Genomic DNA, 11,947 nt, shown 5'->3' with positions numbered 1-11,947 from the left:
CTGGAGACCCAGTGCCCGCAGAGGTTTTTCCACTCAGGATTCCAGCCCCAGTGACAAAGCAACTATGGCGGGTAATCTTCCTAAATGTGTTCTTTGCTCCTGAGATAGGGAATTTCCTGGATGTCATTAAACATTTTACCAGCTTAATGCCAGTCTGGGGAGCTTCTGTGAACACACTGCGTTAGTGTGATGTTTTCCGGGGTAGAGTCATTGGAGATATGTGTAAGCTATTTGCCTCCACACTGAATGGCCGCACTGCAGCTCTCAATCTGCCGCCATCATTTCTGACTCATCTTCCTGCTCCAACCTGGCATCGGGCCCACCTACATTAGCCCTCTGGTCTGCTGCGGGCTGTGAAAGAAGGTAACTGCACCTGTTATAATTATGTGTAAAATAAGAGTTCAGACGTTCTGATTCAGCAGTCTAGCACAAGGCCAGAAATCTGGAGTTAACAAGAGCCCTTAAGTGTTTCTGCGGCCAGGGTTCTGTGGACCATGCTTTGAGAAACACTGAGAGGTAAAGGTCCAAAAGGGAAGAACAGGGAGGGTCTGTAGTGGCCTCAGGTCTGAGGCTACAGATGCTGGAGTGAAGCCACTGCCCAAAGCGTGGCCCATAGGCAAACCGATCCTTTTACAGGGCTGGTGCTCACAGTGAGCTTCCAGCTAGATGTTACTTGCTCCACTCTAGAAACAAAAAACTAGGGGCTTAAGCCAGTTAAGCCGCTTGCCCAAGGTTCGTGGCTGTAAGCAGAGGAAGCAGCATGCGCCCCAGGACAGCGCGACTCCAGACCGCCATCAGCTGCCCTGTGGTCAGGTCATGGTGCTGATGCTGATGCTTTATGCTTATGAAGCACTTCCTACGTGTTGTGTCCAATACATTGTCTCCAATAACCACCCCATGAGCTAGACCCCTTTCAAAGATGAGGAAACGCTGGAGCTGAGAAGCTGCATAACTTGCAGGAGGTTCCCAGGCTTACTAGGATCTGAAACTCAACACTAGAACTCAGAAACGTAAGCATCACCCTACACAGCCACTTGGGTGGCACTTCCCTTGCCCCTCCCTCCTACATGAGTCAGATACAGGGTTCTTGGCTCCCAAAGGATCTTTCCCCCAAGGAGACGTTGGGCAATGTTCAGAGAGTTTTTTTTTTTTGGTTGCCACAAGGGTGGGAGGTGCTACTGGCATGTAGTAGGTGGAGTTCAGGAATGCCGTTCAACCTCCCAAAATGCCTAGTTGCCCCCTTTACACTCCAGCAAAGAATGAACAGGCCCAAAATGTCAATAGTGCCAAGGCTGAGAAATACTGAAATGACCCAACTTAGGACAACATCAGTACACACACACAGACACACACACACTACAGCATCCAAACCTACACCCGTACATCCCATAGAATCTGAAGAGATTGATGTAAAAAGGGGATAGAGTTGGGGGGAAACAAAGCAAGCAAGCCCCACCCACAAATATACCACAGTCACCATTAACGTCATATTTATTGTTATTTAACTGCTCAGGAAAACATATACAGGTATATACAATATGCAGGAATACAGAAGACTGCACTTTACATATTTTTTTAAAAAAGAAAGAAAAAAATAACACTCAATTTCATGAGCTATTGTCACAGTCTTCCAACCAAGCATTTCAGAAATGAATTTCTTTTAAGAGTCAAAAAAGATTACAGGATTGCCTAACACACAGCAGAGTTAAGTTTTCATATTTTACATGTGCAATAACATTTTCGTTTTCTTTTCTAAAGAGTTTGCTATGCAGTACTGATTACCAGTGTTCGGAGTCTAGTGTGTTGGGTGTGTTTTTCATTTACTTTTATTCTTTCCATTAAACCAAATTTAATGAAATAACATCCTTTTGCTTAAGGCTATTTTTAAAGCTGTTTCATTCTGGGGGTCGTGGGGAGCGAGAAAGTTTTTAAAACTTCAGGGGTTTCCGAGGTTGCCAGGACCATCAGCTAATTGGCAAAGTGTTGATGACTCAACGCTGGGAAAGTCAAAGACAGAAGTTAAGACACTTTGCTCCCCGGCCTTAAGCAATTAAGGAGAAATCATTCCTGTTTCAAAAGTAAAATGATGAAGCTCTCAAACAGCTGTACACTGCAGAATCAGAGCGGTCACGGAGTTTTGTCCACAATACGGTCAACTCTCCCACAGCCCACGGTGGGGGAAAATTCTCTTCCCTTTCCATTCCTTTTGTAGCAGAACGCAGGAACTGCCTCGGCTCATACCTTTCTCGCTGATCAATTCATGCCACCTGCTTTGTCTGCCCTCTGAAGCCGGGGTTTGCCCCAGGTCAAGACTGCCCAGGCAAGAACCGCAGACTCAGACCCCAGCCAAAAGGGCCGGCAGAAGGAAAGAGGGGAGAAGGGAGGGGAAAGAGTGAGGTTTTTCTGAAAGCTCCTCTCCCTTTGCTGAAGAGTTCTTTGAAATAAACAATGTGGGTGTTGTATGGTGAGCCCAGAGCCTTCAGGTCACTTGCTAAAAAAAGCCCGGATCTGCAAACTCTGAGGACCTAGAGGGGGTGGAGGAGCTCAAAGTGGAGCGTTTTAGTAAGACAGGCTCGATAACAATAACTGAAATTAAATATAACCATCACCGATTTGGGTGAAGTGGTATCAGTCACTTCTTGTCTAACCCACCCGGGAATCTATATGCCCCCCACCACAAGCCATAAATGGCTTTTGCAGGCATCAACAGCACCCAAAAGTGCCTGTCCATGACAACCACCACTCATCTCTGCTCAAAGCAGTTATTCCTTTGTGAGATGCTTGGGACATGGCTCTAGTTTTGCAACAGGGTAAGATTCCATCAAAAGTTGGGGAGGGGGCAGAGGAATTCCAGGGTTCAAAACTAAAAGGCGTAGGAATCAAAGTCATTTTGTTATATTCTCTTTCTTCGTCCTCTAGCCCTCGGGAGTCTGCAGATCCCTGCAAAGAAAGACACCCGGGCTCAGAGAAGGCTGAGCAGGCTGAGCAAGAGGGTGCCTCATCCCTCCCGGGGGTGGGGTTGCCCAGGTTGGACTGGGGATGGAATGGGAGAGGTGGAGGAGATACACACAGTCCCCTCCTTCTTCCCTGGGATGCCCGGCCAGGAACAGCTTTCAGAAAAGGGAAAGGGCTGAGAACTCAGCCTCCTCCAACTCCAGCGCCCGAGGCACAGCTGGCCTGACTGCAGCAAGGACAGCAACCTGGCTCCAAAGACTGCAGGCTGGGAGCACACCATCCCCCATGCAGACCAAAGGCTGCTTAGCACAGCGTGAAAATGCAGGGCCTGGGCATTTGCGAGGAGGCCCAGAAAAGGAGAGAAAACACTACTGTCGAACATTCCAACTCCTTCCCACAGAGCAGAGCTGGACACGTCCTCACGTCCATCGCAGAGAGGGGCGGCTTCCAGCAGGAGAAGAGAGAACCCAAGTGGAAGGGAACTGAAGGCTGAGCACTGTGTTTGCAGGAATGAAAATATATTTTCTTAGGGAACAGACAAAACAAAATCCCAGGCGGAATACCTAAGGGGGGCATTCACTGTTTGGCTCCTGCCTAACTGATGACACTTGGGTGTCAATATATAATATTGTGAAGACAATTTGACTTTCACCCGGCAATATTCCAGAACTACTATTCTCCAGGATTTCCATTTTAATAAGCAGTGAACAAAGCAAAAAGAAAATAAAAGGGGAGGGGGGAAGAAAAGGAAAAAGAATAAAAAAGAAAGCAACTCTTGTCTTATTATGAAATAACAATACTTGGACATACAGCAGCATGAAAATAAAACAAGGAAAGAGGTCATCTAAAAAATGTATGCCAAGATTACCAAAACATGGGGAGTATCTAGAGGAAAAAGGCTTAAGCAAAAGTTTGCTAACTGCAGAAGGGTTAACACTGGTAACATACTGTGGCAGACAAGTTTCTTTTTTAAAAAAACTTTTGAGATTCCCCCCCCCATTTTAAATTAACCCTTTCCGGTCCATATGCCACTAAGCAGGTACCAACCTAGAGAAAAAAAAAAAATCATACACTCAGCAATAGTGGCCCTTTCAAATTAACAGAGGGGTAGGGTCAGGTTGAGGGGGAAGGAGACAGAGAAGGGGAGGGGAAGGGCCTGGTAGAGGAGGGGGTCTTTCTTGTCATTCAAGTTAGGGCAGCCACAAATGTCCCGAATCTGTTGGAGATGTCAGAATGCAGGGACCGCCAGGTGGGCACGGAGGCCCGAGCCTTGGCGTCACCCACGTCGTCTGTGCAGTGGACAGACAGGCACTGCAAGTGGCTGCCAGGCTGGGTTGCTGAGGCCTTGTTTGCCGGGAGGTCGTGGGCTGTGGAGAGAGAAGGAAGAGAGGATATTAGTGGCACGCTCATCTCTGAGGGACACCATAATGGGGGCCAAAGTGGCAGAGGCATACAAGGGAGGCACCGTCCACGCCCTCTTTCCATGGCTAAAGCTGGTCCCAGAGGATCTAGAGATGTTGTTTCGAATCCTCTTGCTGTTACCTCTGATTCATCTGTGAGATCTCAGCCAAGGGAAGACCCCCCTGTTGGGCCTCAGTTTCCCCACTGGGAAATAGGAAAGTGAGGCAGGATAAACTCAAGAGTTTGCCCATCTCTGATGCACCAGAGTTCCCAAAAGATTAACTGGACATGATCTAAGTCAGGAATGCTTCCTGGAGGAGGGGCATCTAAACTGGGCATCAAAGGATGTGTAGGAGTTCGCCACATGCCGTGAAAGGGTGGAGGGGAGGATTGTCTGGGTCCAGAACACAGCCTGTTTGTGTGTCATCCTCTGGACAGACATTTGCTCAGGGTCTACCATGAGCTGGGAACTTTCTTAAAATGTGCCAGACTGCATACCAACTCCAGGAGTAAGGATGATCACCTCTGCTTTATAGCTAAGAAAACTGAGACTCAGAGAGGGAAAATGACTTGCCCCAAGTCACATAGGAGAAAGTGTGGAGTCACAGCACCCTTCCCAGAGGAGCAGGAAGGATGGAGAAGGTGCCTGTGGACACCCAGCTTGGCACAGCTGAGTCACAAAGACTAGAAACCCACAGCTCCCCAAGCCCCAAGTGCTCCCCAATCCTCAAGCACTCCCCAAGCCCCAAGCACTCCCCAGGACTTTCCAATTGCTCCCTTTTCAGCCCCCTCCCACCTCTGAAGGTTCTGCCCCTCACTGGTGTGCAGGGGCTGAGGCTCCATGGAAGTGACTTTGAGAGTGAGGACATGGGAGAGGAGGAGCCCTTCAGGACACCTGCCTATGTCTTTCATTCCCTCCTATGCTCTGGCCATAGCTTTCTCAGACTCCATTTTACAGATGAGAAGTCTGAGCCCCAGAAAGGCACAGAAACTTTCCTGGGGTCACACAGCTCCAACGTAACAGCTGAGAGAATCCAGTTCTAGCTCCACAAAGGGACCCGAGGCCAGTCCCCTCCTCTGAAAATGGGGGTGTCTGCCCGGCTCATGCACCTCCTTATGATGGCTAGTCAACTAGGCTGTTAATATGTACAAGGTGTTTGTATAAACTATAAAGTGCTATCTTCACAAGGACAGAGGGTGAAGTGTTCAGAGCAGGAAAGACAGAGAATCTGAGCTCCCCGGTCAGACCAGCACAAAAGCACCATTCTCAGCTGCTACATGAAAGGACTCTGGGTGCCTGGGGTGGGGGAGTCTATTCCTCTCCCATACCCTTAATGAAAATCCCCCGATCCCCCTTCTCATTGAGTCACACAATGCCAGAAAGCACCACAGATCACAGGGATGTCTGTGTTAGACGTGCTTGAGGAGAAAGGAGTCTGACAACCATTCACATCTTAGTATAAATTAGACCAGAGCAGGCAATTTGCAGGACTTCTCATTTACGGCTACCATGTGACCACTGGCTCTGTCCTGAGACCTGCCATATGTCAATGAAGAGTCTCATTATTCTCATTTCCTAGAGTCTGACTTTAGAGTATGCCCACGGTCACACAGCCTGGAAGGGACAGAAAGCTGGGTTTGAATATGGGCTGATGTTGAATTTCTGCCTCAGTAGAAGTGAAAAAAAGCTGAGATTGGGGGCAGGGGGCTCTGCTCCAGGTGAGGGAGCACACCCAGATACTGAACTCCACGACCGGCCTGCCCTCAATCCTCTGTGCAAGCCCAGCCAAGGGCCCTGTGCCAGGCAGGAGTCACCCGCCCGCCCTGCCCTCTGGGATTAAGCAGGAGGCCTCCCCTAGGAGCTGAGCCACTGCGTGCAGAGAAAATCCTCCCAGAGGGATGGGCCCAGGCAGTTGAGGACAGGCCATGACTAACTGGGCTTGGGGCCCCCACCCTGGAGCCCCAGAGACACCTTGCTTTGAGATCTGCATGCTGGGAGGAGCTGGAGCTGGGGAGGAAGGCACCTTCCTTGGCCACTTCATTCATTCATGCAATTAACATGCCTTTATTGAGGACCTTCTATATGCCAGGCATGGTACAAGCCTGCGGATCTAGCATGGAACAGGATAGACACTGTCCCCACCCTTCTCCTGGAGCTGATGGTGAGGCCCGGAAACAGTATCTCTTTGTGACCAAAGCACAGTCACTTTGGAGTCACAGCCCCACTACTATGTGGCCAAGGCTCTTCTGGACCTCAGTTTCCCCACTGGTAAAATGGGGATGACGTCATCTCCCCTGGGGCCTTGTAATGGCCTGGCACACAGAGAGACCCCCAAACAGTGCTGCTGGGGCTGTCTTTCGTATCTGGGAGGGTCAGAGGTGAGGGGGGCTTTGCAGCCACTTAGAAGCCCCTAAAGCCCCATTACTTCCTGGGGCCCAGCCAGGTGGGCATGTTCCTGGCCATGAAACAGGAGTCTTTGCCCCATTTCACAGGAGAAACTGAGGTTCTGAATCCAAGGTTTCAAAGCTAGTTCGTAGTGGTGAAATCTGGATGCTGTTAAGATCCAGGTATCGCCTGGATACCTTCTTCCTGGGGAGAAGGTACCCCAGGAAGCTTAAGGCATCAGAGGCAGGGTTTCCAGGAACATGGCAGGCCCTGGATTCTGGCAATACTGAGGCACAGTGCCCGAACCTTTGCTCTTGAACCCATGCTTGCCTTGTTCCCAGTGACCCCTCCACCCTCCCCTGCTTAATATCTCCAAAGGAATTTTATTCCAGCACTGCAAGATCTGGATTGGCGGGGGTGGGGTGAGGGAAGTAGTATCTGCCACAAAGAGAAAGAAAGAAAATCTGAAAGGGGGTTATTTCCCCAACTTTGCACACATTATCTCAAGGAATGAACACAGCAATGCTTGTGCCCACTTTACAGATGAGGAAACAGACTCCGAGGGATAAAGCTCCTTGCCAAAGGAGAGAGAAACTCTTTGCTCTGGGGCTGCAAGCACCCAGAAGGTGAAAGAAAATTCCTGAGCAACACACCGGGCAGAGGAAGCTGCGTCTGCCAAGCGATGGGTAAGACAGACCCAAATGGCCAGATTTTCTAAAGATGCTTTCAGACATCAGCGTGCGGTGTGCTAATGCCAGAAACCATTGCCGTTCTTATTAGGGGTGGACTTAATGAGGGCGTCCCAGGCACACAACTGAACACTTCTGTGTGTTATCTAACTCCATCCCCCAGCAAGCCCATCAGTGGGGGGGCCCCTTCTCCCCACCCTGGCAGGGCCACCCTGGGCTCAGAGAGGGCGAGAGGCTTGCCAGATGTCACAAAGCATGGGTGCAGGATTCCCCAGCCTCTGCCTAGAATGAGCAAGAGAGCCTACCAGTCTGGTATCCACAGGGAACATTTTTAAGAGAGAATATTATTCTTCAGTTCTTGACAACCCAAGCATGACCGAACTCATCCTCCCGCCGGATTCATTCCAGCTAGGGGGACCTAACACGCCCTCAGACCGCGGCTCCCCAGGGCTGCCGAGTCGCTGCCGATAAATCAGTCTCACGGAAGCCGCCTCAAGTCACGGCCTGCCCCAGCTCCAGAGAGGCCCTCAGTCTCCACTCCTTGAGGCGGCAAGCATGCCAGCCCCCACACCAGGACCCAGAGATAAAACCACCCCCTTCCCAAGCTCCCAGGGTTGAGGGAGACCCTGGAGTCACTCAGCGCCCAGCACTGGCAGACACCACAGAACCCAGTGGGTGCTGTTCTGTTTTCCACTTGATTATCAGCCTCCCCCATCAGACTGTGGCCATGTGGAGAGGGGCAGGTTTGGCCTGTTCACCTCTGGATCCTGCATGTGCTGGGCCCTCAGTTGGGTCCAGTGCACTGACTGTGAAGTGCCCTTCATCCCCATTTGACAGATGAGAAGACTGAGGCTTGAAGGGGCAGGAGCTACCCACGGGTCACCCAGGGTCAGGTCACCAGCTCTAAGGGTGTGGCTCTCTCCTCTCAGCCCAGGATTCCCAGCTGGTCAGGCCAGGGTGGAATCCCAAATGCCCTGTACCTAGGCAGCTCCTGTCTGCAGAGCCACAGTTTCCTCATCTGCAATTTGGGGATGGTGATTCCTGCTGAGTCCGGCTAACAGCAGCGTGGGGCGACCTCACAAGAGACTGGCAATACCATGTACATGTTGGGGGGTCAGTCCCAGAGGCTGGGGCGACGTTGTCTCAAAACAGATAACCTTTCGTGTGCCTCACTTGATTCAGGCAGCACTGGGCGGGGACGGGGGGGCGTGAGGGGAGGGGCCTCTGGTTCTTGGGGACTGATGGGCACTGATGCCCAGCAAGGAAAGACTGAAGGATGGTTTTTAAGGACAGATACGATCAGAAAGAACCACCTCACGCCCCATGCCCAGGGTCAAGGCCCAGAGCTGAGACAGACACCCCTGCTGTTTCTCCTCCCAAAAGCACTTCTCAGCTTTTCTTCATGGCACAAATCCTTGCTGATCTTCCAGCCTCTTCCTACTACCCCGTCACCCCTGCCCTGAACACCATAGCATTTCTTCTGGTCATCATGCTGCAGAGGTTCAGGCTGCCCCCTGCTCACCCCGCTGCAATCACAAGACCCACGTCGGACTCTGTCTTCCAAACTTCTCCATCCACAATGGAGACAGTAAGTTCCATTAAGGGAAGGAGAGAACCAGGAGCAGGTGCCAAAAAAAGCAATTGCGTGAATAACTCCAAGTCACTCCGTTTCTCTTACAGGGTTCAACAATGATAGCGGCCACCATTCGTGGAGCAAGGAACTTTTGGGCACATCACTTCATCTCTCAGAACCTTGGCTCTACAAAACGGGGAAAATAATAGGACCGGCCGTCATGGAGGCAGTTAGGAGAATTTAGTGAAATGATCCATGCAAAATGCTCAGCACGTGGGGCACTCCTGGCAACACTGGCTCTGAGTACAGCCTGTCGATGTTGTTGGCCAGCCTGCAGGTGACAGTGGGGACCTGCAGGGCTGGGTCCAGGGAGGGCTGAGTGACCCTTCTGCAGGCTGTGCCTGGGGTGAAGGGAGAATGGAAAAGAGGGGACGTTTACCTGGGGATGTTGCATTTTAAATTTTGCTTCCAGAGATGCCACCCACCCGTAGAGGGGGCCGAGTTTTCTTTTTTTCTTTAAAGTCAGCAAAATAGGCCTCATCATCACCCTGCTCTGCACTAAAATCCCCGGACCAGGTTTCCATGTGGGTGAGCCACGTGCTCAGGCGTCGTGAGCCGGGCGGAGGTGGCTGCCACCTCCCACGCCAGGCAAAGGGCTGCCTTGGTGGTTCTCCCAGCCACAGTTCCACCATTGAACCCCAGGGAAGGAGACTCCTGACCCAGCCACCTCCTGCCCTGCTGCCTACCTGAGGGAAAGCCAGGGGCATTTGGGGGGAAGGACAGAGCCCAACAATTGCCCATATCAAGGGCTCCCTGGGTACTCCCCCAGAGCATGGCCCAGGCCAGGTGCTAACCTCTTCTGTCATATGGGAAGAATAAGAGAACCTACCTCACGGGCTGCTAGAAGGATTAAGTGAGATGATAGCTGGAAAGCCTTCAACATACGGTGAGCCCTTTGTCAAAAAAGGGTAGCTGCTCTGACACTTACCATTCCTCTGTTGTTGCTGTTGCTGTTTTTCTTTTAGAGACAGAGTCTCACTCTGTCACCCAGGCTGGAGGGCAGTGGCACAAAAAAAAGAACTCACTGCAACCTCAACCTCCTGGCGTCAAGCAATCTTCCCACTTCATCCTCCCAAGTAGCTGGGACTATAGGTGCCCACTACCACACCTAGCTAATTTTTTAAAATTTATTTTGTAGAGATGAGGATCTCACTATGTTGCCAAGTCTAGTCTTGTATTCCTGGGTTCAAGCAATCCTCCCATCTCAGCCTCCCGAAGTGCTGGGATTACAGGGGTGAGCCACCATGCCTGGCCATGTTTTTCCTTCTAATCCCCTAACCTGGTACTACTGTTGCTCTTTACAGATGAACTGAAAGACGGTCCAGAGAGTCAGAGCCTGATCAAGGTCACACGGAGTCAGAGGCAGAGCCAGGCCTGCAATCCAGCCTCTGGTTTTCGTTTTGTTTTTTGTACAGATGGGGTCTTGCTATATTGCCCAGGCTGGTCTCAAACTCCTGGGCTCAAGTGATCTGCCCACCTCAGCCTCCCAAAGTGCTGGGATTACAGGCGTGAGCCACCACGCCCAGCCCACTGTTACTGTTCTTGGCACTGGAGGCAGCCAGAGCTAGAAGTGCCATGTGCTAGCTTCGTGCCATGGGGCAGTTTCTTCGTCCCTGCGGGTGCTGGAAGCTGCTGAGGCTGGGGTCAGGGTGCAATCCCAGGCCGAGCCAGAGAATGAGAATTCCGGGCGTATTTTTAACTCGGAGCTTATGTAAGAAGCAGTGTGGGCCCCAGCACACAATAGCGGATGACTCTCGCCCAACTCACCCTCGCTGGATTCCGACAAAGGGAAGTGTATTTTGGTTTTTCCTTTATTTGGACCTGGTGCGGGGAGACATTGGGTTCTGTGACAGCTGCCACTCAACTGGGGGGCTGGGCGATGGGCCTGGAAGCTGAGGCAGGTCTGGTGGCCACAGGGCTGAGCCACCACCTCTTGGAGCCTTCGTGCTACAGCCTGGGAGTCCCTTAGCCCCCCCTCCCCACACTTATCTGTGACCCCCAGACCTTGGCAGCTTTTCTGTTCCTCACCTCCTTAGAAGGGCAGGGCCACTGCATCCAAGCCAGCCCCAGGCATTCCAGGTCACTCTTCACTCTTCCCCATCCCCCACAGTCAGCCCAGGCACCAAGGAGCGAAGAGGTTGCCTCCAAAGTCTGCCCACTTTTCTCCTGCCCCACTGCCCTACCCTGGCCCACACACCCACCATCTCCTGCCTGCAGCTGCCACCTTGCCTCACTGCTTACACACTGCCCTCCAAACCTGTGAGCTGGAGGAGTTTCCTGAAGCACCAACCACAGCAGGCCTCTCTCCTGCTTGAAACTTCCATGGCTCCCCAGTACCTCCTAGCTTTGCATGCCCTAGCCCGACTCCCTCTCAGGCCTCCAACCTCATCTCAGCGCTTTCTCCTGCACTGCAAGCCCCAGCTATACATTCCCTCAACAGAGTCCTGATACTTCCACCTCCACACCTTTGCTGCTACGGTTTTTTCTGCCTACAGCACCTGCCCCTCCCCACCCCAGGTGACTCCAGCCACCCTACCTGGCTGTCAGCCCCATGGCGATGTTTCCCCAATGCCCCTACTCTGAGATATGTACACTTCTCTCCCTGCTGGCAGACGGCACCCTGGCCCCGGCTACCATGATGGTAATGATACTGCTAGCTGCAGCCTGGCTGGCTTCAGGGACATGCTCACATATCTCGCTCTGGCAGAGGGGTGTTCTGAGGTCAGGGCCGCTCACCAACAAGCCACGAAACACAGAAAACATCACGGGGGACTTTGGAGTCAGATGGCCAAGGTCTGTATCCTGGTCCCTGGCATTTTTCCCAGCAGCTCAAGCTTGGGCAAGTCACTTTCCCTCTCTGAGCCTCACCTTCCTTCTCTGTGA

General features: G+C 51.8%; 1 protein-coding gene across 1 annotated transcript in view; it reads right to left on the bottom strand.

Moving 5' to 3' along the window:
• Window positions 1–1,473: 1,473 nt before the first annotated feature.
• The window catches only part of MN1 (MN1 proto-oncogene, transcriptional regulator), a 54,094-nt gene continuing 43,620 nt past the window's right edge, over window positions 1,474–11,947 (bottom strand). The window contains exon 2 of the mRNA XM_015149976.3: window positions 1,474–4,322. Within this exon, the coding sequence (XP_015005462.2) occupies window positions 4,141–4,322 (182 nt within the window). The 3' untranslated portion in view covers window positions 1,474–4,140. The remainder of the gene's footprint in view (window positions 4,323–11,947) is intronic.

The sequence above is a fragment of the Macaca mulatta genome, chromosome 10, assembly GCF_049350105.2.
Source record: "Macaca mulatta isolate MMU2019108-1 chromosome 10, T2T-MMU8v2.0, whole genome shotgun sequence".
Lineage (NCBI taxonomy): Eukaryota > Metazoa > Chordata > Mammalia > Primates > Cercopithecidae > Macaca > Macaca mulatta.
This window is presented reverse-complemented; position numbering and strand designations above follow the sequence as displayed.